The following is a 26,593-nucleotide window of genomic DNA, read 5'->3' on the forward strand; positions in this document are numbered from 1 at the left end:
TGTCTTTACAGTGTCTTGCTAGCTGCAGAGGTGGAGAAAGCCTGTTAGTTTGGTTACTGGAATTTACTTGTCTAAGTGCAAAAACTTACATTCCTCTCCCCCAAATGAGTAGGAAGCATTGATGCTTGTGTCCCAACACCCCAATTTAGGGAATTTAGGAAGCTGAGAGCAGACTCTGTGGAGGGGGAGCCCAGTGCTGTTTCTTTGAGTTGCCTCTCTTAGGTGAGCCAGGCCCACACCATCTTCCTTGGATCCCTGGTCCCTGTGATCCTGGAAGCAGCAGAGAGCTTCCATGGTGGTCTCTCTTCCTCCCAGGCTTATCCCCATCACTGCTGACCCTGCATGAACAGGTCAGAACTGGGGAAGATGTGATGATAACAAGGACCTGGGTAGGAGCAGAGACAGGGGAGTGGGGACATAGACCATCAGTCATGGGGGGAACTTTCAAAGATGAATACTGTGTTATTAAGAAGGTACTCCTCAACTTCTGTTCAAAATTTCAGGAATAAGCAAAAATGAAAGTTCTTCTTAAATAATTTTCTTAAACACAACAGGTAGCTGAAGTATGTGTGTTCTTTATGCTTAGGATCTGAAGTAGTTAAATATGTCCCCCAGAAAGACCACCGGTTGAGATTATATGCAGGGAGTAGCCTGCTTACTTGAAAGAACCTAGAAAATGGAGGGAAGGAAGAAGAATATTGGGGACCAGCCTCCCCTCGCCTGGCTATGTCGCGTGTGTAAACCCCATGGAGACATGCAGAAGATACCTGCATGTGGGAATCTTAAGGTTGATAATTACAAGAAGTAACAAGTTTTTATAAAAATCTGAAGTAGAATGATGGTTAGTCCCCTGACAAGGAATGCTTACCATTGTTTAGATGGTTGTTTAGTCTTTGATCCTAAATTCAAATTTTAAGGGAGACCTTAAATTTGTGTTTTGAGTTTTTTTAGTTCAGTTCAGTATTCATTCTGAAATATTGTATGACTAGTGATTTTCAGTGCTTTGGAGACATATTGGCTACTTAATCAACTTTGTGCGAATAAATCTCCCTTTATAATGTCTTTTTAATTGTGGATTTGCTCAGATATATCTCTTTTTTGGTGGCACATCCTGAGTTTTCTGTATTCTTTCCTCTCTCACCAGACTTAAAACTTAGACCATATTGAAAGAAGGTTTGGAAGGCTTCCTGAGTATCATTCTTCCTTATGATTAGGGGAAAGAAATGTCTGTCTATCTTCATCTTTCCTCTCAGGCTTTTGTGAAGTGAGGAGGAAAGTCCAGCCCCAAGGCTGATTTGAACGTGTGATTCAGAGCAGTTCCGGGCACTTGTGGAAGAGTCAGTTCTCCTCTTGTTCCCACACGAGTGCATTCCCTTGTTCTGCCTCCTTCACTGAAAGGAGCTTATTGGGCTCTTCACTGCTATCCATATTCTTATGACCTGGCTTACTAGAGCCTTCCAGAAGAAAATGTAAATGGCCTACATGAGCTTATGTACAGGATTCTCTCTCTCTCTTTTTTTTTAATTTTATTTTTAAACTTTACATAATTGTATTAGTTTTGCCAAATATCAAAATGAATCTTGAAGCCAAGAGGACACATATATTTCCAGAGTAATTTACTTATGGCTCCTCCTGAAGCAGATGGATAGGAAGAACTATTTAAATTAAAGTATCATGACACAGGTCAAGGTGGGTTTCAGGTCCTCCTGGCCTTGCAGTTAGTAACTGCAAGTTCTAGGTTCTGTGAGGTTCTGTGAGGCAGGTTATCCTGACACACAGGTGAGAGAACGTGGGGACCAGCTGACGCCAACATCAGAGGTGATCTCTCCATGGACAGAGGTGCTGCAGACCCCAGGAGCTTACGTTCCCCTTGCACATGTGGGGATGTTCATTTCACACATGTGGAGAGATTCCAGACCCTAGAAGACAGTCTGACCAATGGAGAAAATAGCCTACTTTATTCTTCAGTGCTAATGTGTAAATATTTAGTGGTTTGCTTTGAGACACAAACCTCTACTAATCATGCTGTTGGTATTTCCCAGTCATACCAGCATTGACAGTTAATTTATGTAGATCTTAATGTTAAGTTTCTCATGTTTGTGTGAGTGTTTAAGCAGATATTTATTAGCAGGGTGGTATTAAAAAAAATCAAATCTTCGTCTTCAATTTTTTCCTTACAATGAAAAAACTTCTTCAACACTTTCTTCTGTTAGTGTTCAGTAGTCCAAATGATATTTTGTAGCACACTTTGTACAATGGAAAATTATTTTAGAGATGCTTTTTTGTAATCATACATTTGCAACTATGTTATTAATAATTAATGAATTTAGATGTTTCTGCATTTTAATTTTGACATTCTGTACACATTAGAATAAAATGAAAACAGGTTAAGGTAATAACATTCACTATTTTGGGGTATTTAGGAACCTGTTTTATTCACTGGAACAATGAGGGAAAATCTGGATCCCTTTAATGAGCATACGGATAATGAACTGTGGAATGCCTTAGAAGAGGTAATTTATTAATAGTAACTGTAATTAACTTGTTAGCATCTGTATATGTGTGTTTACATTTAGAGCTTTGCAGATAATTAAGGGGAGCGTGTCAGTTTCAGTGACTTGGTAATAGGAAAACACTGATGACATGGGTGCACTTAAAATGTGTGTATTGATGATGATGAAAATCAACAATATAATGTGACATGTTTTCATTTTAGCTATTTTCCTAGAACCCTGAACAAATAGACACATTATCTTGTCCTTAGCAGAGTACTTATATCAGATCAGATCAGATCAGTCGCTCAGTCGTGTCCGACTCTTTGGGACCCCATGAATCACAGCACACCAGGCCTCCCTGTCCATCACCAACTCCCGGAGTTCACTCAGACTCATGTCCATCGAGTCAGTGATGCCATCCAGTCATCTCATCCTCTGTCGTCCCCTTCTCCTTTGCCCCCAATCCCTCCCAGCATCAGAGTCTTTTCCAATGAGTCAACACTTCGCATGAGGGATCAAATTCTACTAGTGACCTAGTGAATTAATTACTCCATTACACTCCAATATTCATTTTATTCCTCTGGTCTTGGGAAACATCTCCTAAGTGGAGACAATAGTAGTTTTTTTCTTATTAACTAAAAGATATAAACAAGATCATACTAATAAAATGTAGAAGTTTCATAGGAAAGTGTTTATAAAGGTCAATTATATAGTCGGAATTAATGATGATTATTTATTGGCAATTATGTCATTTTAATGCTGTAGCATGAATGCAGATAACAGAACCCTGGAACATCTGCTCAGTTTTTACATGGGAGGTTCATTTCTAGAGAATTTTCTGTTATTTGTGTCATGTTTTTGCTTGCTCCACTTCTTTGAATTTCCTCACCCTTGCATGAAAAAAATTTTGACTATTAAGTTGCTGTCAGTTTATATTTTAATACAAATCATTTTGTGTATTTGCACTAGTTTTATAAATCAATTCTACTGTTGGAAGAAACCCTAGACTTCTAAGCCATAGACAGATTTCTAATTTCTCCTAGGACCTAGCTCAGTCTTTTGATTTTAAAAAGTAAGAATGAGTATTCCTATGCATTAACGATGAAAGATTAGAAAGAGAAATTGAGAAAGCAGTCTCTTTACCATTGCAACAAAAACAATAAAATACCTAGGAATAAACCTACCTAAGGAGGCAAAAGACCTGTACCCATAAAACTATAAGATACTGACAAAAGATATCAAAGATGATGCAAAACAGATGGAGGGATATACCATGTTCTTGGATTGGAAGAAACAATATTGTGAAAATGACTATACTACCTAAAGAATCTTCAGATTAAATACAATCCCTGTCAAATTATCAATGGCATTTTTCATAGAATTAGAGCCAAAAAATTTACAGTTTTAATGGAAACACAAAAGACCCCAAGTTGCCAAAGCAGTTTTAAGAAAGAAAAACGAAGCTGGAGAAATTAGGTTCCCTGACTTCAGAATATATCACTGAGTTGGCCAAAAATTTGTTACATAAGATTTTATGGAAAAACTTAAACAAACTTTTTGGCTAGTTCAATACAGATCTAGAGTAATCACGATGGTGTGGCACTGGCACAAAAACAGAAATATAGATCAATGGAACAGGCTAGAGAGTCCAGAGATGAACTCACACACCTGTGGTCAGCTAATCTGTGACAAACAAGGCAGGAATATACGATGGAGAAGAGGTGGTCTCTTCAGTAAGTGGTGCTGGGAAAACTGGACAGCTATGTGTAAAAGAAGAAAATTAGAACACTCCTTAATACTGTATACAAAAATAAACTCAAAGTGAATTGAAAACCTAAATGTAAGACCAGATACTATAAGACTCTTAGAGGAAAACACAGGGAAAACATTCTACATAAATAACTACTAAATGTTTGATTGATCTTTTCATTTCAGAGAAGTGTGGCATATTTTTAAAAATCTTTTCTGTTTGTTTGTTGTTTCACAAATCTGAGAGATTGATTGTTCATGTTGGTTTGAATTGGTATGTTTGTCATTTAGTGTCACCCTCCCATGGAAGCTCTGAAATCTGTAATATACAGATGAGCCTTGACTGTGAGCAGGCAGATTTGGAGGTATGACCATTTCTAGTCAGTAATTCTGGTTTCTGAAGGATATTACCACTGAGTCTTTAAACACCCACCCTGCTTTTCAGCAACATGTGGATTTTGTTTTCTTAAATTAGGTTGATTGCTTCACCTTCTCCTGCCTGAAAAGCAGTGCACCTCTGATTTCATTTAAATTTGTGAGTCTTTGCTTCAGCTTCAACATCAGTCCTTCCAGAGAATATTCAGGGTTGATTTCCTTTAAGATTGACCAGTTTGATCCCTTGTTTCCAAGGGACTCTCAATAGTGTTCTCCAGTACCACAGTTCAAAAGCATCAATTCTTCAGCGCTCTCTTATTGTCCAGCTTTCACATCTGTACATGACTACTGGAAAGACCATAGGTTTGATTATATGGACCTTTGTCAGCAAAGTGATATCTTTGCTTTTTAACACACTGTCTAGTTTTGTCATAGCTTTCCTGCCAAGAAGCAATCATCTTCTAACTTCAAGGCTATAGTCACCATCTGCACTGACTTAAGAGTCCAAGAAGAGGAAATCTATCACTGTTTCTAAATTTTCCCCTTCTATTTGCCATGAAATGGTGGGACTAGATGCCATGATCTTAGTTTTCTTAATGTTGAGTTTTAAGCCAGCTTTTTCACTCTCCTCCTTCACCCTCATCAAGAGGTATCACTAACTCAATGAAGTCAGTTTTTAAGTGAACCAAAAACCCTAGTTATTAATTTGTAAATGATGCCTAACTGGATATGTGAACCCAAACTCACAGAGTTAAACTGAGAATTAGTAGGAGGAAACCACTGTTTTCCTCTTTATGAGGAAAGGAAAAGATGGCATAAAAACATTTAAGGTCCTCTAGTTCTGTTTCTTCTTCCTCTGCAGAGATGGACACTCAGGAGGAAGACATTCCTATGGATGCTGCCTGTCTCATTTTGTTATTTTTCTAAATATGCCTAAAGTACATTTTTCATGTACTGAAAACTTTCCAACTTACTGTAAACTGATAAAAGTTCATCAGAAATTAGTGCTATTGGGGAGCTAAAAAGCAAAGGCAGCTCCAAAAATATAACATGAGTAGTGCCTGAAGATGAAGCACTGTATCATTCAGAGGTTAAAAGGTCATAGTAGATAAATCTCTGGAAGTGAATCATTGATGTGTTGCTTCCATTAAAAAGCAAAAATGAAACACCTTAGATACTGGGATTTGGAATTAAGAGTAGAGTATGGGGGCTTCCACAGTTGCTGAGTGATGAAGAGTCTGCGTGCAATGGAGGAGAAGTGGGATTGATCCCTGAGTTGGGAAGATTCCCTGGAGGAGGAAATGATAACTGACTCCAATATTCTTGCATGGGAAATCCCATGGACAGAGGAACCTGGCAGGCTACAGTCCATAAGGCCCACGACTTAGCAACTAAACAATAACAAAAATGTCCTGTCAAAACTGGGAAGAAATAGTACAGGTAAATGTCTGACATTGATAGTGTCTCTGTTAGGACACAAGCGTGTCTCATCACACAGGAAACAAAGATACAGAAACCTGGGCATCAGCAGCCTGTGCATAAGGAACCACGTGGTTCAGTCCTTGCTGTGGAGACAGGTCACATGTCCATTTCCCGGGGCCTTGTGTTAGGTGAACTTCCTTTACTGCTGGCCCTGCTCTGGTAAAAGCTCTTTCCCATCTGTTGATTGCATTTCAGTGTCTCCTTCTGAGCCACACCAGATTTTCTTCTTGAAAAGTAAGAAAGTTCCACAAAATGTGGAAACCACCTGACCTCTGTGTTCCCCTCCTGTGAGGGGTGACAGCACCTACTACACAGAGTGCACACAGCGATGATGGAGACAGGATGCCTTAAAGTCCAGTTTATTATTCTTCAGTTTTGCTATATTCTATTATTTTCCCAAGCTCAAAAACAATCTGAAGTATTCTATATTGAGATGTATAGTTTTGAATAGTAGTTATTTGTTCTATTTTCCTTAAATTATAACTTTTTCAGTGCTTTCCTTTATTTAAAGTGTGATATGATATCTTGGAGCCAGTTAATTGTTATAAGAATATATCCTTTTTACAATTACACTTAATAAGAAAACAGTGTTATATATAAATTAATTATCCATATGAATTTAGTTTCTATGGTATATTTATTTTTTTAATATAAATTTATTTATTTTAATTGGAGGTTAATTACTTTCTAATCTACAGAAACAGATAAGTCACACAATTACAGTCACTTATGCCTTCATTCATGTTGTTGCTGTTTGTCGCGTCTGACTCTTCTGCAACCTCATGAAGCCTGCCATGCTCCTCTGTCCATAGGATTTCTCAGTCAAGTATACTGGAGTGGGTTGCGATTTCCTTAGCCAGGGAATCTCACCCAGGATCGAACCCAAGTCTCCTGTTTGGCAGGCGGATTCTTTACCACTGAGTCACCAGGGAAGCCCACCTTCATCTAGCCAACAAATATCTACTGAGAGCTTGTTAGGCAATGTTGCAGGTTCTGGGGCTGTCACAGTCATCAAGAGACAAAATGTCTGTCCTTCTGGAGCTTAAATTCTCCTGAAGAAGTTGAAAAGCAGGCCAATGCATATGTAATGAAATCTCAGTGCTGATACATGCAAAGTAGAAAAGTGAAGCAGAACTTGAGGAGGGGCTAGCCGATAGCATTATTAATAATGGGCAATATATATTGATCTGTTACAAATTCTGCATGTACTGACTCATTTAATATTCTTAACAATGTTAGGAGGCGCACACCTTTATAATTATGGTATCATAGTCTTAGAGTTTAGGAAGCTAAGATAGAAGGTTCAGGAACTTGCCCAGTTGGTACAGCCAGGCAAGACTTAATCCCCAGGCTGCCTGGCTTCAAGTCTCGAATTTATTTTTGTTTGGCTGCAAAAAAAAAAAAAAAAAAAAAAAGTCAACAAAAGAACCTAAAATGCCGTACTTTGGTGCAATCTCCAAAATGACAGAATGATCTCAGTTCATTTCTAAGGGAAACCATTCAGTATCACAGTAATCCAGGTCTATGCACCACCCTAATCGTAGAAAGTGAAGAGGAACTAAAGAACCTGTTGATAAAAGTGAAAGAGGGGTGTGAAAAAGCTGGCTTAAAACTCAACATTCAAGAAGCTGAGATCATGGCATCCTATCTCATCACTTCATTGCAATAGATGGGGAAATAGTGGAAACAATGACAGACTTTATTTCCAAAATCATTGCAGATGGTGACTGCAGCCATGAAATTAAAAGATGCTTGCTCCTGGGAAGAGGAGCTATAACAAACCTAGACAGAATATTAAAAAGCTGAGACATGACTTTGCCTACAAAGTCCATGTAGTCAAACTTATGGTTTTCCCAGTAGTCATGTACCAATGTGAGAGTTGGACCACAAAGAAGGCTGAACGCTGAAGGACTGATGCTTTAGAACTGTGGTTCTGGAGAAGATTGTTGAGAGTCCTTTGGACAGCAAGGAGATCAAACCAGTCAATCCTAAAGGAAATCAACCCACATTTTCCTTGGAAGGACTGATGATGAAGCTGAAGCTCCAGTACTTTGGCCACCTGGTGTGAAGAGATGACTCATTAGAAAAGACCCTGATGCTGGGAAAGATGGAAGGCAGGTGGAGAAGGGTATGAAAGAGGACAAGATGGTTGGATGGCATCATCAACTTAATGGACATGAGTTTGAGCAAACTCCAAGCAATAGTGAATGACTAGGAACACTGGTTTGCTGCTGTCCATGGGGTTGCAAAGTGTTGGGCATGACTCAGCAACTGGACGACAATAACCTGTATCCATATACTGGGGGAAATAAGATGTTGTGTTTTCTTTTTCATGTGTTTTCATTCACAAACAATGCATTTAAGACACTGAAGAAAATGCACTTGACTGGTCCACTATTTGTAGGATTAAACTTGGGAAAGAACCATCATCAGAATGGGCTCCAGGATTACTAATGTATAAGTGGCAGTTTGCTATTGCTGGAACTTGCATATATTAAACTTTAGAAAATAGTAAAGGGCCAATAAGCTTATATCTTCAGAGAACCAGATTTTCTGTAAAATTTTTGAAAACTTTTCTCTAGTGTATGAATTCTTATGCAAAATGTACTTTAGGAAGCTTGACTCAACCATAAAGATCCTTTTAAGTTTTCTGTTTCAATCATATTGGGAGAAATAGCTTCACTTTTTGAGAAACTTCCTTAACTAACCCCTGGGGTGGGTGGTTTGGTGGATGTCCTGTGGTGGGAAAGGGGGACACTGAGATCTTTTTGTCCTGAGTTGACTCCACAATCTTTCTCAGTGAACACTCATTGGAAGGAGCTCTCCCCATCACCTGGCTGTACATGTAAGATACGTAAGAAGTCCTGAGGATGTCAAAGCTCTAATGTCTAAAAGGCATGTCTACTTCAGTAGCAGTTTGCTTAGAAAAATGTCATTCTTTCTGTATCCACAGGTACAACTCAAAGAATCTGTCGAAGGTCTTCCTGCTAAAATGAATACTGAATTAGCAGAATCTGGATTGAACTTGAGTGCTGGTCAGAAACAACTGGTGTGCCTTGCCAGGGCTCTTCTCAGGAAGAATCAGATATTGATTCTTGACAAAGCCACATCATACGTGGATCCAAGGTGTGGAGCTGAGCCCCAGGAAATCTTAAACTGACTTGTAAATGTGGTAAATGGAAAACATTTAGTGAATCTTAGAAATGTTTCTAAGTGCTCGCTTGGCCTCATGGATATCTGTTGATAATATTAATTCCAGAAAATAAACATAAAAACCAAGACATGTTATATGGTGTTAATATTGTTATGAAGGCACCTAAGAAAGCTGAATTCCTAAATCCAGCTCCTGATAGTTTCAAGCAATTTTGAGGGAAGACTAATTTTCCATCATTTTATGAAAAATAGTAAATTTCTAAGTAGACTTTTTATACTTAGTTTTTTAGGAACAAGACTATATGTTAAAGTATTGATTTAAAAAAACATTGTAAAAATATCATAGGATGTTTTTAAGTCTTAAGTCTGCTTTTCCTGTCTTTACTGAATTAAATCAACTTCTTTGTTTCTAGAACTGATGAGTTCATACAAAAAAGAATTCGTGAGAGATTTGCCCAGTGCACTGTGCTGACCATTGCACACAGGTTGAGCAACATTATTGACTGTGAATGGATAATGGTAAGACCCTCTCCATTTTAGTTGTTTCCATTTATGTTCAATTTTCAGTGTATCCTTCTGTGTAAAATTTGATAGAAACCTCCATTAATTTTTCTCTTAGTTTCTTCTCTCATTCCTGAAAATTACTCAAGTACTTAACTATACTTTTAGAATGCACTATTAAGTAATATATCCAATAATCTTATATTTTCATATTAAAAGTTTATTTGAATTGTCATTTTTTTATGATGGCCAACCATTAAAATATTCCAAACCCAAGTTATAGCTCCATATTTTAGTGGGGTAGAACTCAGTCATTTTCACTGTGTCAGTTGTTTCAGCATTTTTTGATTCCCTTATAAAAAAAATTAGCCTCTAGTTTAGACTGCCAGGAGGTTTATGACTAAAGTTGTAGATTTTCTCAGGAGTCCATGAGAAGAAAAGGCCTAGTGAGAAAAACAGCATTTATTACATAGGGATTAGAGGGCTAGAAAAGTGAAACACTGGGGTAATGATTTTAGAAAGCAGCTACCATATCCTAGGACAGATCTCCAGACCTGAGAACTCAGAAAAGAGGCCCTAAGGAATTGATACTCAGACCTCCAAGAAGTCACTGCCTGGTTGCTGGTCATATTTGTGAGGGGGCAAGATGGGACTGGTTCTCCAGGTGCTAATAGCTGGGGGCTGAGTCAGGTCCCAGTGCTGAGGTGACGCTATCAAGTAGAACATTAGCGGTGTTTCCCACCTTCAGTCTCCCTCTAGTGCCCCCTACTGGCAACCTAACAAAGGCCACCTGGCAAAATAGTCTGAACTGCTGCAGTGACTTGCAGAGACCCAGCTTCTGCATCACAGATGAGAGTTTGGAAAGAAAGGCAAATTAGGGATGAGAGGCTAATTAAACAACCAGCGTTTGTGTAATTGTATTGTATTGTGTAATTGTATAATTACACAATAGCTCTGTTCTGCACACATGGCAAGCTCCAGGCTTTGGTCTCTGGATATCTGTCTAGTATATTCCTTCCAGGTTTGGTTGGCTCCTTCTTCCTTAGTAATTTAATATTTCCTTCCTTAGCTTCATTTCCTTCCTCCATCTATTCCTTTTCTCTCTCTTTTTCATTTTCTCTCTTTCTTTGTCCTTTTCCTCTATTGCTTGCTCAGTTTCAATACATGTTAGGATGTGCCTTTATAAAACAAGAAAAGCATTCTTCAAAGGATAAACTTTGGCAGCAAATAATCTCAAGGAATGCAAGATACTTTGAGGTATTTTGATGGTCCATACTGTCATGTGAGTGTATGTTCCTTGGTTCTTTGTCTCATCACAACAAAGATTTGGAGCAACGGACATTAAAGCCCTTGGCGCATCACAGCTCTCGGGTCTTGGACAAACCGTGTTACAGCTCTTAGGCAAATCAGTGTTACAGCTCCATTTTATTTAGAAGATAGCAGGAGAATCCAAGACTCGAAGAGAAGACAGTGGAGGAGTGCGTAGGGAGGGAGAGAGAGACAGCGCACACACGAGAGAGCGAGAGCGTGTGCGTAGGGAGGGAGAGAGAGAGAGAGTGCCTGCGAGTGCGCACGCGCGCGCAAAAGAGAGCTAGAGCGTGTGTGCACGTGGGAGAGAGAGTACGTGAGAAAGTGCTTTGGCTCTTCCTTTTATATGTTTTTTCCTCCACTTGGGCCTGCCCTATGCAAATTGGGTTTAACCAGGAGTGTTGTTTGTTCTGTTTGTTCTGTCTGAAGTCTTCACTCTGGTCCTCGGACCTTCCTTGTCTTTTAGCCACCGCCATTTTGGACTCCTTTTCCCTATTCTACCTACCTAACAATACAAAACAGGCAATAATCACTAATGAGTGGCCAGTAATACCCACAGTTCTTTATGTCTCATGATAATAGAACTGTCTTTTTTGACTTGGACAGTTCCTGGAATATCACTTCCCACCCTACCTCACATGCATTGTCAGATGGGACATCAGTGGGGACACTGAGTAGATACAAGGTTGTCAGAACTGAGGCAGTGCCTGTAGCCTCACTCCCTGAGCTGGATGTGCCCAGGAGTGAGGTCTGGGGAGACAGACGACAGGAGTGGGGCATCCCCAACCAAAGGGATGCCCTAGGCGCCAAACCATGCATCTGGTTACCTGGACTAGACATCACAGTAGGAAGTGGGCTCTACCTGCAGACTTTCATGAGGCATGGGGTGACATTCAAGACTACCCAACAGTGACTCTTAATTTCCAGAAATGTTTTGTGTCAGGCATCCTTAATTGTTCATTTTGTGTTCTTGATGCTAATTGGAAAAGTAACCTTTTATTGCTAGATTTTACCTGTCACTTTGTTCTTACCTCTCAACATTGCATTTCAAAGATTGTCCCCTAAAGCATCATTCTTCCATTATAAATAAATGATGCTGTGAAATTTACCTATTTCAAGCCCTTTTCCAGGCTTTAGACAGAGTAGCAGAAACATGGCTTGATCTCCAGCTCAATTAAGGGTCTGTTCAATTAAATTCTTTGCTCCTAAATGTACCCTAAAGATTTATTTTTGGGTTTTGGTATTATAGCATTAATGGTAGCAGATTCTTTTTATTTTCTAATTCTTAGAAATACTGTCACCTTGGAGTGTGTGGTTGGTTAGGGAAACTGAGGAAGGACAGAATTTGGACATGTCATCTGGTCTCTAGTCTTTCCCATTCTATTGTTTTCCTCTATTTCTTGGCATTGATCACTGAGGAAGGCTTTCTTATCTCTCCTTGCTTTTCTTTGGGACTCTGCATTTAGATGAGTATATCTTTACTTTTCTCCTTTAGCTTCTCTTCATTTATCAGCTATTTAAATAACCTCAGATATGCAGATGACACCACCCTTGTTTCAGAAAGCGAAGAGGAACTGAAGAACTAACTTCTTCATGAATGTGAAAGAAAAGAGTGAAAAAGCTGACTTAAAACTCAGCATTCAAAAAACTAAGATCAGTCCCATCACTTCGTGGCAATAGATGGGGATACAATGGAAACAGTGACAGACTTTATTTTCTTGGACTCCAAAATCACTGCCGATAGTGACTGCAGCCATGAAATGAAAAGACACTTGCTCCTTGAAAGAAAAACTATGACCAACCTAGACAGCATATTAAAAAGCAGAGACGTTACTTTGCTGACAAAGGTCTGTCTAGTTAAAAGCTATGGTTTTTCCAGTAGTCATGTATGGATGTGAAAGTTGGACCATAAAGAAAGCTGAGTGTCAAAGAATTGATGCTTTTAAACTGTGGTGTTGGAGAAGACTTTTGAGAGTCCCTTGGACTGCAAGGAGATCAAACCAGTCCATCCTAAAGGAAATCAGTCCTGAATGTTCATTGGAAGGACTGATGCTGAAGCTGAAACTCCAATACTGTGGCCACCTGATGTGAAGACCTGAAAAGGCCCTGATGCTGGGAAAGGTTGAAGGCAGGAGGAGAAGGGGACGACAGAGGATGAGATGATTGGATGGCATCACTGACTCGATGGACATGAGTTTGAGCGAGCTCTGGGAGTTGGTGATGAACAGGGAGGCCTGGAATGCTGCAGTCCGTGGGGTTGAAAAGAGTCAGACATGACTGAGTGACTGAACTAAGCTGAACTGTCACCTGGTCAGTCCTAAAGTGTTATCACTCAGCACCTGATCTGCAGATGTGAACATATGTATCCTCTGAACAAAGCAGCTTTGTTGCTATTATCAAAATATGTTCATTTATTTAATGCTTTACTTACCGATTTGTTGTTTAGTCACTCAGTCATTTCCACCTCTTTGTGACCCCATGGACTGCAGCACACCAGGCTTCCATGTCCTTCACTATCTCCTAGAGCTTGCTCAAACTCATGTCCACTGAGTCAGTGATGCCATCCAACCAGCTCATCCTCTGTTGTCCCCTTCTCCTCCTGCTTTCTATCTTTCCCAGAATCAGGGTCTTTTCTAATGAGTTAGCTTTTCACATCAGGTGGCCAAAGTATTGGACTTCAGCTTCAGCATCAGTCTGTTCAATGAATATTCAGGGTTCCTTTAGGATTGACTTGTTTGGTCTTCTTGCAGCCCAGGAACTCTCAAGAGTCTTCTCCAGCACCACAGTTCAAAAGTATCAATTCTTCAGTGCTCAGCCTTCTTTATGGTCCAACTCTCACATCTATACATGACTTCTGGAAAAATCATAGCTTTGACTAGATGGACCTTTGTCAGCAAAGCAATGTCTCTGCTTTTTAATACACTGTCTAGGTTTGTCATAGTTTTTCTTCCAAAGAGCAAGTGTCTTTTACTTACCAATATCTCCTGGTAAATTTCCATAATCTCAAATTTTTCTCTCTTGATCAATGCCTATGAACAAATTAAAGAACTTTTATGAAACAATGTCTGGCCAGTCCCTCCCCAACTTTCTAGTTTTGTCCCACTCTGCTCACCCTCCTTCCTTTACAGCTAAAATCACACTGATGGTCTTTCAGTTCTACAAATTCAGTATTCGCTATCTTACAGTGTGCCCTCTCTAGACTTTTGGATTAGTCTAAGATGACTGTGGTGGCAATGGTGAGATGGTGGGGCTTGGGGTAGATAAGGAAGTGAAGCCAAGTGGACTGCATGATGGATTGAACATGGGATCTGAGGAGAGAGAAAGAAATTGATGTTGGTTTCTGGGTACAGAGACTGAGCATCTGGGTGAGTAGGGAAGACAGAGGGAGAAGGGAGATGCTAGGGTTCTCTTTGGAGCCTGTCACCTTTGTGATGAATGACCTTATTTCTAGGAAAGGACCTTACCCTTCACTGTGGAGCTTCCCTTCTCACTCCTGTGTTGGGAGACCTTCAGTGTAGGACTCCCTGGTTGCGTTCATCATTGATGTCACAGGGAGGTCCCACCAGGAGATGTAAACTTGGCTACTTGTTTATATTTTGTTCTGAACTGCTTGTGGTTGCTGACTCCTCTGGTAGGAATGGCAGGATTAGACCTCAGGGGACCTCTGCACCCACCAGTTACAGAGTTGGGGATTGTCCTCTGTGCTCCATTTACCCCAGGTATAAAGCTTGTATATTTTTCTAGAGCTTCTGATTACCAGTTGGCTTTCAATTCAGCAAAAACATCACCAGTAATGTTCTTTCTCAAAACTTTAATTTTTGAGGCAATCTTATTTTTATTGCTTGCTTTAGAAATATAGACATACCTTGTTTTATTGTGTTTCCCAGATACTTTTTTTTTTTTTTTTTTTTTACAAATTGAGAGTTTGTCAAAAACCTACATTAAGCATGTCTGTGGGTGGCATTTTTCCAACAGCATTTGCTCATTTTGTGTCTCTATGTCACCTTTTGGTAATTTCTTACAATATATCAAACATTTTCACTATCATTGAAGTTGCTCTGGTGATCTGTAACATCAATGATCTTTGATATTGCTACTATGACTTACTGAAGTCTCTGATGATAGTTAATATTTTTTAGAAATACTTTATTTTTAAGTTATGTACATTGTTTTTTTCATTGTTCTTTATTGTGCAATAATGCTATTGCACACATGCTTGGGTACACAATAATGTAAACAAAGCTTCTATGTGCCCTGGGAAACCAGAAAATTCATGTGACTCACTTTACTGTGATGTTCATTATATTCTGGAATTCTGAAACTGAACCCACAATAGCTCTGAGGGATGACTGTACCTGTTTCCTTTCTGGAAAGCAAGTGATTGTCTGTTCTGAAAGCTTTAAGGACATAAAGACAAGTCAATCTACTACAAAGTCTAATGTTCCAGAGGGCAGGTGGCCAGCCTGGAGGAGCGGCTGTGGAAGTGACAGATGTTTGATTTTCTTGAATCAAGACATTTCCCAACGCTGTGTATCTTATAAATAGCCCTCAAAGCTCAGAGTCTGAGAGCTAAAAGCACTAACTAATGATAACAACCCCAAAGGCCCTGGGCAGAATATAAAACGCTACAGAGTGTTCAGTTCCAGTAATCATAGTCATGATTAAAGCTTTCATTTTTCTGAAAATGAAAGAATTTTCATTTTCTTCCTTTCCTATAACCATATAATAATGAAAGGCTTGGCTGGGCCCTTGTCTCCCAGTGAAACATGGGAATCAAACCATGTAAATACCACCAATCCTACCGCCCAAATTCTCCCTGTCCTGCCCCTTTTTGAGATATTGCCTGAGTTATGTTACTGGGGGATATTGTATGCTAATGGGTTTCTTTCTGCTGTTAACAGGTTTTGGATTCAGGGACACGAAAAGAACATAATCAGCCAAATAATTTGCTGCAAGATAAAAACAGCCTATTTTACAAGATGGTGCAACAACTGGGTGAGGCGAAGGCTGCTGTCCTCAGTAAAATGGCAAAATAGGTGAGGCTGTTGCGGGAAGCTGTAATTAAAATTCGCCTCCAGGATTCACTATTCTCAGGATCTCCACCAAGGGTCTGGGAACAAGCACTCTGTGTTCTTTTCAATAGAAGCCTCCAGAGAGGAAGCTTAATGACTGGGTCTTTGACAACACATGGCAGGTGGAAGGCAGGTCTGCTGGGAATCTGCAGCAGTGCTGGGGGTGGGGTCGGGATGTGTGAACCCTTCTGTGTGCGTGCACCTGTGCCTGAGAGAGAGATTTTGGATTTGACTTTCCACATGTTTGGACTCTAGGTTCAGATTCTCATGGAACATAAGAAGATTTGTTTTTTTCAGACCCTTTACATTCATTCTGATTGGTACTCAACATATTTGTGATACAAGTTCCATCAAATAATATCCAGGAAATTTGAGAGTTTAGGGGAAAAAAATGGAATATTTCGATTCTAGGAAGATCTTCCAGAGAAAGGTGTAGGTCTCTTCTGTTTCCTAGTCTGTAAAGAAAATTCTTACCTGAAATTATCACTTTCTACCTAATTCTTTGTTGTTTAGAGTTAGGTCCATTTACGCCCCCCTCCACATTTCCTCTACCTTCTGGACGATGAAATTGTCATCAGGACAAATCAAGAACTCACAATAGCTTCACACTGTAGTCTGAATGGTGCCTGAAGGTTTACAGAGCACTTTCTCATAGATGAGGTGTGTGAGGCACTAAGCACTGTGTGTGGTGTGAGGAAGGGGCTCAGTGAGTAACATTCAGGTCACGTGGTATCTTCCTAACAGAGGTGTAGTGGTAACCAAGGTCTGGCTTAAGAGACTTAGCCACTGTCATGCAGCCATCTGCAAGTCTTTCTGGGACCAGGTGGGAGTGGGATTGGGGTTGATGGGAAGATGGAGGGAAGGAAGGTCTGGTGTTCTTGTCCCTTAACATGTGTGACTCAGGGTGGGATGTGGCTTCCTCATTGAAAATTTATCTCTGGGTGTTAAATTATAGATGTATATTCCATTCTTCATACTTTTCTGTCTTCCCAAGATTTTCACTTTTAAACAGAATAAGATTATTTGTATAATATTTAAAATGCCTTAAAGAAAACATGTTCCAGTATCTTAAGTACTTGTATATGAAAGATTTATCTAAAATGTGGCCTGAGTTCATCACTGTCTCCTCTCAATCCTCTGTAGAAATGAGGAAATGCAGAGCAGGACCTTCTGATGCTCATCAGGTAGGAGACTTCCTGGGTCCCAGAGCTGGCTGAAGAGTTGACAGAACTGGAGTTCATGCTTAGGTTTAGGGAAAAGGAAGTCTGTGTTTTGAACTTTTCATGAGTACTTACATTGTGTGCAAATGTTGAGAAGATGAACAAGGAACTCTATATTTTTTTATGCCTGAAATTCACAGAGTACTTTTATCCACTAGAGTGTCTCCCAGTCAGGCCATCCCTCCTGACACCTCGAGAGCCAGGAATCTCCCAAACCCTTTTGGTCTTTTGACCTTAGGCATTTCACATCAAAAAGTGGTGTTCCCACCTGTATGTCAAAGTCTTCATTTTAAAACTATATCATCATAACATTGAGTAATGAGAAAAGGAACACAGAATTTTAGATTGGTCCAGATAATAAGATAATAGGATTCAACCCTCTCTTTGTACAGGTGAGGAAACTAAGGTGCTTTAGAAGGAAGGTGGTCCTATATACATAACTGGTGTTAAGCTAGTTTGCAGCAGACACAGAATTAGAAATTTGGTCTTTTAGTAAATATTTTAAATCAAGTGTAACATACATAATGAAGCAGACATAGGTCATAGAATTAGATATCTTGTGATTTCAGGTCTAGTAATCCTGCACCTACTCTAACAATATTAATGGTAAGTTACATTTGTGTAGTTCTTTATAATTTATATAGTTCTCACATGTATGATTTCATTTACTCTCCTGATGGTCCATTTTTATTCCATGTCATGAATGAGGAGAGTGTGTCCTGAGTGCACCCAAGGTCACAGAGCTGGTCCAGGGAGCACAGAGGGGGAATTGCTGAGGGAGGCTGAGTGCTGTCCTCTGTACTACCTTCTGTGTCGAGCCTGAGAACACTGCTCCTGTCACCTGGTAGCCAAGGTAGGGCCAGTCACTGAAGTTCATGGTGACAGAACCTCTCTCTTGGATTTCATTCCTGCCACTGGCTCAGGTCCCTCTACAGAAAAAAATACATTTCTGAATTCTCATGCCATCTTGACATTATTTCTGCATACTCTGCATCCTCTTAGGAGGAGAAGCTGTCAGATTATCAGTTTTTTTAATGTGCAAGCATCAGATATCAATGCCTTGTTCAGAGCTATAACACGGGGCGCATTAGCCTAAGTCATGAGGTTTCACTCTATTAGAACAGAATTCATTCATCTGAAAAGAAAACCCAACATCTGGAAGAAGGTGCTTCCACATCATATTTTGAATGTGATTGAACTTGTAGCTCAGGAGAGCTGATCACTGTCTGATTGACTTTTTTGGATGATCCATGAAATAGTAGAGAAAGTACCTTTTAGATACAAAAAGCTAAAGGGGGCTGGAGTTCGCTAGGGCTGCCATACAAAAACCAAAGAGTAGGTGACTTATAAAACAGAAACTTATATCCTCACAGCCCTGGGGGTTGGAAGTCTGAGGTAAAGGTGTCAGTGGGGTTGGTTTCCTCTGGGGTCTCGCTCCTTGCCTTGTAGACACCATCTTCCCTCTGTGTCTTACATGCTCTTCCCTGTGTGAACCTGTGTCCTGGTCTCTTCTTATGAAAACTCCAGTCTGTTAGATTAGAACCCACCTGTATGATTTCATTTTAACTTTATTTAATTTACTAATTTATTGCCTCTTTAAAGATGTCATCTCCAAATACAGTCACATTCTGAGGTACTGTGGAGTTTAGGATTTCAACATGTAAAATTGGAGGTGAGAGGGTAACAGGCAAGAAGGCCAGGGGTCTCCAAAAGGAGGAAGTAGTCTGCAAGTTTCAGACATTTTTTAATTTCTCTCTTAAGCTGCATGAGGAAACAAACTACTAGTGTTACATTTTTTCCCTTCTCTGTACAAACTTATATCCGTTGAAAAACAAATGCAAAAAGGCAAAATCATTGTCTGAGGAGGACTTACAAATAGCTGAGAAAAGAAGAGAAGCTAACGGCAAAGGAGAAAAGGAAATATATACCCATTTGAATGCAGAGATCCAAAGAATAGCAAGGAGACCTAAGAAAGCCTTCCTCAGCGATCAGTGCAAAGAAATAGAGGAAAGCAGTAGAATGGGAAAGAATAGAGATCTCTTCAAGAAAACTAGAGCTATCAAGGGAACATTTCATGCAAAAATGGGTACAATAAAAGACAGAAATAGTATGGATCTAGCAGAAGCAGAAGATATTAAGAAGAGGTGGCAAGAATACACAGAAGACTATACAAAAAAGATCTTCATGACCCAGATAATCATGATGGTGTGATCACTCACCTAGAGCCAGACCTTCTGGAATGTGAAGTCGAGTGGGCCTTAGGAAGCATCACTATGAACAAAGCTAGTGGAGGTGATGGATTTCCAGTGGAGCTATTTCAAATCCTGAAAGATGATGCTGTGAAAGTGCTGCACTCAATATACCAGCAAATTTGGAAAACTCAACAGTGGCCACAGGACAGGAAAATGTCAGTTTTCATTCTAATCCCAAAGAAAGGCAATGACAAAGAATGTTCAAACTACTGCACAGTTGCACTCATCTCACACACTAGCAAAGTAATGCTCAAAATTCTCCAAGCCAGGTTTCAACAGTATGCGAACTCTGAACTTCCAAATGTTCAAACTGGATTTACAGAAGGCAGAGGAACCAGAGATCAAATTGCCAACATCCATTGGATCATCAAAAAAGCGAGAGAGTTCCAGAAAAACGTCTGCTTTATTGACTATGCCAAAACCTTTGACTCTGTGGATCACAACAAACTGTGGAAAATTCTTCAAGTGATGGGAATACCAGACCACCTTATCTTTCTCCTGGGAAATCTGTATGTAGGTCAGAAAGCAACAGTTAAATCTTAACATGGAACAACAGAGTGGTTTCAAATCTGGAAAGAAGTACATCAAGGCTGTATATTGTCACCCTGCTTATTTAACTTATATGCAGAGTATATCATGAGAAATGTTGGGCTAGAAGAAGCACAAGCTGAAATCAAGATTGCCGGGAGAAATTTCAATAACCTCAGATATGCAGATGACACCACCCTTATGGCAGAGAGCAAAGAACTAAAGAGCTTCTTGATGAAAGAGGAGTGAAAAAGTTGGCTTAAAACTCAACGCTCAAAAAACGAGAATCATAGCATCTTGTCCCATCACCTCATGGCAAATAGATGGGGAAACAATGGAAACAGTGACAGACTTTATTTTATTGGGCTCCAAAATCACTGCAGATGGTGACTGCAGCCATGAAATTAAAAGACGCTTGCTCCTTGGAAGAAAAGTTATGACCCACATGCTGCTAAGTCACTTCAGTCGTGTCTGACTCTGTGAGACCCCATAGACAGCAGCCCACCAGGCTCCCCCGTCTCTGGGATTCTCCAGGCAAGAACACTGGAGTGGGTTGCCATTTCCTTCTCCAATGCATGAAACTGAAAAGTGAAAGTGAAGTCTCTCAGTCGTGTCTGACTCTGTGCGACCCCACGGACTGTCGCCTACCAGGCTCCTCCGTCCATGGGATTTTCCAGGCAAGAGTACTGGAGTGGGGTGCCATTGGCATATTAAAAAGCAGAGTTGACATTACTTTGTCAACAAAGGTCCGTCTAGTCAAAGCTATGGTTTTTCCAGCAGTAATGTATGGATATGAGATCAGATGAGATCAGATCAGTCGCTCAGTCGTGTCCGACTCTTTGCGACCCCATGAATCACAGCACGCCAGGCCTCCCTGTCCATCAACAACTCCTGGAGTTCACTCAGACTCACGTCCATCGAGTCAGTGATGCCATCCAGCCATCTCATCCTCTGTCGTCCCCTTCTCCTCCTGCCCCCAATCCCTCCCAGCATCAGAGTCTTTTCTAATGAGTCAACTCTTCGCATGAGGTGGCCAAAGTACAGGAGTTTCAGCTTTAGCATCATTCCTTCCGAAGAAATCCCAGGGCTGATCTCCTTCAGAATGGATATGAGAGTTGGACTATAAAGAAAGCTGAGCACTGAAGAATTGATGCTTTTGAACTGTGGTATTGTAGAAGACTCTTGAGAGTCCCTTGGAGAGCTAGGAAATCCAACCAGTCCATTCTAAAGGAAATCAGTTCTGAATATTCATTGGAAGTACTGATGCTGAAGCTGAAACTCCAATACTTTGGCCACCTGATGCGAAGAACTGACTCATTTGAAAAGGCCCTGATGCTGGGAATGATTGAAGATGGGAGAAGAAGGGGATGACAGAGGATGAGATGATTGGATGACATCACCAACTCAATGGACATGAGTTTGAGTAAGCTCTGGGAGTTGGTGACAAGGAAATCTGGTGTGCTGCAGTCCATGGGGTCACAAAGAGTAGGACAGGAGGACAGGACTGAGGGACTGAACTGAACTGATGCAAATTTAAAAAGAGGTTTCTTTTAAAATTCTGTTTGCCATGAAGATACCTCGTTCCACCTGAAGTTAACTTTTCTCAAACTTTGAGCTAACCAATGTGTTTTTCCTATTGAAATGTTTATCTTAAGCTATGTTGAGGAACTATGCATTTACCCTAGACTCTGTCTTCAAGTGGGCTCCCCCTAAGACTCAGAACAGACTTGACAAACCAGTGTGGTTTACTCATGCAAATGTTCTCTTAAGCTATGTCAGTGAGACTATATTTGCTTGGAAACCTGAGTTTCCTCAAGATTCATGTCAATCATCTTATGGCCAGGGACAATTCACTTTGTGCCAATGTTATCTCAAAATGCATGTTGTGTGTGAGGGGCCTGGTGCCAGTCTCTGAGTTTTGACACATTTCCTTTCTCTAATTAGCAGACTGCTAGCAGCTATATGGCTCTTCCCTGTAGCTCAGATGGTAAAGAATCTGCCTGCAATGCAGGAGACCCAGGTTAGATCCCTGGGTCAGAAAGATCCTCTGGAGAAGGGAATGGCAATCCACTCCAGTATTCTTGCCTGGAGAATCCCATGGACAGAGGAGCCTGGCGGGCCACAGTCCATGTGGTCACAAAACACCACTACTACTGGTAGCTATATACCATTCGCCTAAAGACTATCAGGGGACACTCTTTCTGCCCCCTTCTGATGTCTATCTCAGAAGCTTTCTCTATCTCTTTTATACTTTAATAAAACTTTATTACACAAAAGCTCTGAGTGATCAAGCCTCGTCACTGGCCCCAAATTGAATTCTTCTCCTCTGGAGGCCAAGAATCATGGCGTCTTTCGTGGTTCAGCAACAGCCTTTCAGAAGGGACATGATTCAGCTCCAAGAATAAATGTCTGCCATCCATTCTGTGGAGAAAGCAATGGCATCCCACTCCAGTACTCTTGCCTGGAAAATCCCATGGGAAGAGGAGCCTGGTAGGCTGCAGTCCATGAGGTTGCTAGGAGTTGGACACGACTGAGCAACTTCACTTTCACTTTTCTCTTTCATGCATTGGAAAAGGAAATGGCAACCCACTCCAGTATTCTTGCCTGGAGAATCCTAGGGATGGGGGAGCCTGGTGGGCTGCCGTCTATGGGGTCGCACAGAGTTGGACATGACTGAAGCGACTTAGCAGCATCCATTCTGTTCTGTGATGAAACAGATGTGGTTGAGGATTTTTAAAGTTTCTTTGTTCCCAGTGTGTAACAGAGGTGTCATTTTGTCTATATGAAATCACCTAATACAGCCCAGAAGTTATAAAATTCTCACATCCTAGCTCTAGGCACCTGGCCCAGTTGGATAGATGGAGCAGGCACTTAGCATCCATGTAGCCTTGTGTCCCCCAGGGCCTCTGAGCCTCAGGTCCTCACCTGTGTGTAGGGCAGGATTACAGCCCTGCTGGCTTCTTCACACTTATCACAGGGATCAGATGAGAGAGAAGATGCTTAAGGGCTTTGAGAATATAGAGGGGTTTATAGAGAATATAGAGAATAGTGGGATCATTTTATAAAAGGCTGTAAATAGAAACCTTGCCTCCCAATAATAAAACAAATATACCCATAGTTCTTCTAGGTCGCTTTTAAGACTCTAAATCAGGGGTGCCCAACTGCTGAAGATCCTTTGCCATATTCAGTTCAGGTATTTCAGACCATGAAGCAACGTCCTTTTCAGTTAAAAGTTGCTAAAAACAATATTTTCTTTATAAAAAATTGTATGGAGAAGAGTTATAGAGAAAGGAACCAGATGATTTTGGAAAGAATGTTAAGCAGTAGAAAGTGAATTTTCTTTTGTTCCTTTAACTCTTTTTAGTTTCACCAGAAGAGTACATACATATATAATCACAAAATATGTCTAGCTTAAGAAAATGGAGGGTTATGATATGCAATTAACCACCCTCCCCACTCCCACCAAAGGTTTTATTACTAAATGCTTCCATTACAATGGAAATAGCCTCAGATTTCAGCCAGTGCAGCCAGTGGCCCCAAGCATTCTTGGAGGGTTTATTTTTCTCCTTAAGTGACATTTAAATATATAGCATTTCATGTGCAGAGCAGGATATGTTAGCAACAAGAGAGTAAGAAAGTGCACTTACTATGAAGGTAGGTGTCCTAGTGCTTTTCTGTTTCGTGTGTGAAGTTCATTCTGTCTCATAATACCTTTGTTTACAGCACCCACAATGCACTTGCGGTCAGGTTCTATAAAAGAGACCTGTAATCATATGTCTAAGCAACTCAGTTTGTGACATGAGTTAGCCTCTGATAGACGATACATTTTTTGTTTTAAAGACTCAAATGAAATTTTTCACATTCTTCTTTGAGGAAAGAGTTTCACTTGAAGTTGTTTTTTGCCCAAACATGTTCAGAGAAGGTTTCACAAGCCCTGACATTATTTTATTTTGTTATGTGCATCTGTAAGGAACTGAGATACAATACAGCTACTAAAACCTGATGATTGTGGAACTTGACAGCACTTCCTTTCCTTTGTGTTCTGATTATACACTGAGAAACCAGTATCTCTTCCAGTTCAGCTAGAATCTGGTAGAATTCAAGAGCTCAAAGGTCTGGCAGAGATCTGTCCTATTGTTGGGTATCATCTTATATTTTAGAGAAGTCTCTTGGTTGAGTCATTGTTAAAGCATTTGCTTTTCTTTTCATTCTTGGAACCCACTATCCACAGGTCACATTTCTATAGGACTATAACTGCTTTGCCACACAAATTAAACACCAGGATATTTCATACATATATGCCAGTGTTTCAGTGCTTGTCAATCAGAGTTTATAAAATATAAAGATAATAACCCAATATTAATATCCAAATCTGTTATGCTCCTTTTATGTGTGAAAATAACAAACCCTGTTCAGATGTTAGATTTCCTATCCTCTTTGTTACCCTGTTTTTAATTTATTTCAGGGAATAAAATGATTTTGCATGTCAATTTACTGTAGTGATAAAGCATATCTGTGAATCAGAATGATCAGAAATCTAGTAGATCTACAGGTTATTTGGCATTACGTCCAGCCCCACTGAGGGTTTTAATGGGGCTACTTCCTCCATAGAATAAATACAGCCCTGGTTTTTTAAAACTGTGCCTCCAACAGTAATATGATTGCTGCACATGAAGAAGGAAACCTGGAAATGTGTTGCCTTAGGAGGAGGACTTTAAAACTTTTAAACATGTTGTTTTTGTCTTTTTTTCCCTCAGGGGTACTTCAAAAGGAGACAGCCAGATATCACTCACAGTGACCATGTGGTTATGAATGTTTCCAGTGGACAGCCCTCAGCCTTCACAATTTTTGAGTCAACACTGTGATTCTCCCATGAGTTCATGTCTATTCCAAAGGCCTTTTTCCAATAGGTTTTGCACTGCATAAACTATATTCTACTTTTTTTTTTTTTTTTACACCAGCAACAAATATTTACACATTACAAAATGGGAGATCTCCAACCTCAGTGATTTCAATCTCTTGAAAAAGGATTTATGATGTTTATTTAAATGTTATATTACTTGCTTTCTTATCCAAATCAGAGGTGCAGGCCACCAATAAAAGCTGTCTCCCAGGTTTTGTGTCTTGAGAGACTCCAGAGCCAAACTCATTTTCTAAGATTTGAGACAAAGTTGTCACAGATGTTTTTTTACTGTTCCCAGAATTACATATTACTTTCCAATTATATCAGGGATTCTGTTTATTTGAAGACTGTGTGAAGTTACTGTTTTGTGTCCACTTCCTTTAACATGACTAGGATCCATTTTCCCACCAAAAGACCTCTGATTAAAATACTATAGAGAAAACTGATAGGATAAACATACAATATACTATAGTTTAAGTAAAAAAAAAAAAAAAGGGGGTATATGGTTAAATACAGAAGGACAATATCATATGTTCTGAAAGAGAAGAAAGAGAAAATACGCTTTCTTAAAATAGGAGCCCTTCTAGGGGATTTGCTAATGAAGGACAGACATGTGCTAGACTGTCTTCTAGATAGAGGATTTTATTTTTTTACGTTAAAAATTGTGGTAAAGTATATATAACATAAGGCTTCCCTGGTGGTGCAGAGGTTAAATAAATTTTGCCATATAACCATTTTCAGTCACATAATCCAGTGGCATTAATCACATTGACAGTATTGTGAAGCCACATTGTCTGGGTAACTTTTGGTAATTATGTGCTTCCTCTTCAGTGTGTTATTTCTGCAGAGTCATTTTGATAAGTTTCATTTTTCTAGGAGGAATCTGTTTCCTGTGAGTTTTGAGCTTGATTGGCATACATTTATTCACAATGTCTTATATGTTTAATCTCTGCAGCATCTCTAACTGTGTTCTTTTGGCTTTTTAATTTTATTTTAGCCTTCTTTTTTATGAATTATCTTGTATAACTTTTTCATGTTTTCAAAGAATCACCTTTCTGCTTGATTGATGCTCTCTTTTTCCCTAGTTCATCATATGATTCTTTCCTTCAACTTTTCCTTAACTTTGAGGTTTTTCCTCTAAATTCTTAAATTGAAAAGAGATTAACATCATTATTTTTCTAACATAAATATATAAAGCTGACTTTTCCCCCCTAAAATCCACTTTAGCTACAATCTGCAAGTTTTGGTACTCACCACTGTCAATAGCCATAGTATTATGTATTTTCTAATTCCTAATTTAATTAATTAACTATATCTTTTACCCATGAGTTATTCATGAGTATAATGTTCTCTAAATTTCAAATGCTAATGGATTTTTTTATTAGATTCAGCCATGTGGAACTGCTAACATTCAATCTTTTTATAAACTATAAAGTAGCAGTTTCATATGGTTCAACATATAGTTTTCTTTTGTTATTAACATATAACTTAATTTCATTTGGTCAGACAACATTAGATTGTGAATTTTAAACCAAAGGTAACCACATTCACACTA

At 39.7% G+C, this 26,593-nt stretch overlaps 1 protein-coding gene across 1 annotated transcript in view; it reads left to right on the top strand.

Moving 5' to 3' along the window:
- The window catches only part of LOC138986896 (ATP-binding cassette sub-family C member 4-like), a gene marked incomplete at its 5' end in the record, with an annotated part of 178,740 nt that extends 153,254 nt beyond the window's left edge, over nt 1-25,486 (top strand). The window contains 5 exon segments of the mRNA XM_070366898.1: nt 2,424-2,513; nt 9,055-9,227; nt 9,668-9,773; nt 15,965-16,099; nt 24,893-25,486. Of these exon segments, the coding sequence (XP_070222999.1) occupies nt 2,424-2,513; nt 9,055-9,227; nt 9,668-9,773; nt 15,965-16,099; nt 24,893-25,000 (612 nt within the window).
- Nucleotides 25,487-26,593: the final 1,107 nt, after the last annotated feature.

This window comes from Bos mutus, unplaced genomic scaffold, assembly GCF_027580195.1.
Source record: "Bos mutus isolate GX-2022 unplaced genomic scaffold, NWIPB_WYAK_1.1 CTG243, whole genome shotgun sequence".
In the NCBI taxonomy this organism is placed as follows: Eukaryota; Metazoa; Chordata; class Mammalia; order Artiodactyla; family Bovidae; genus Bos; species Bos mutus.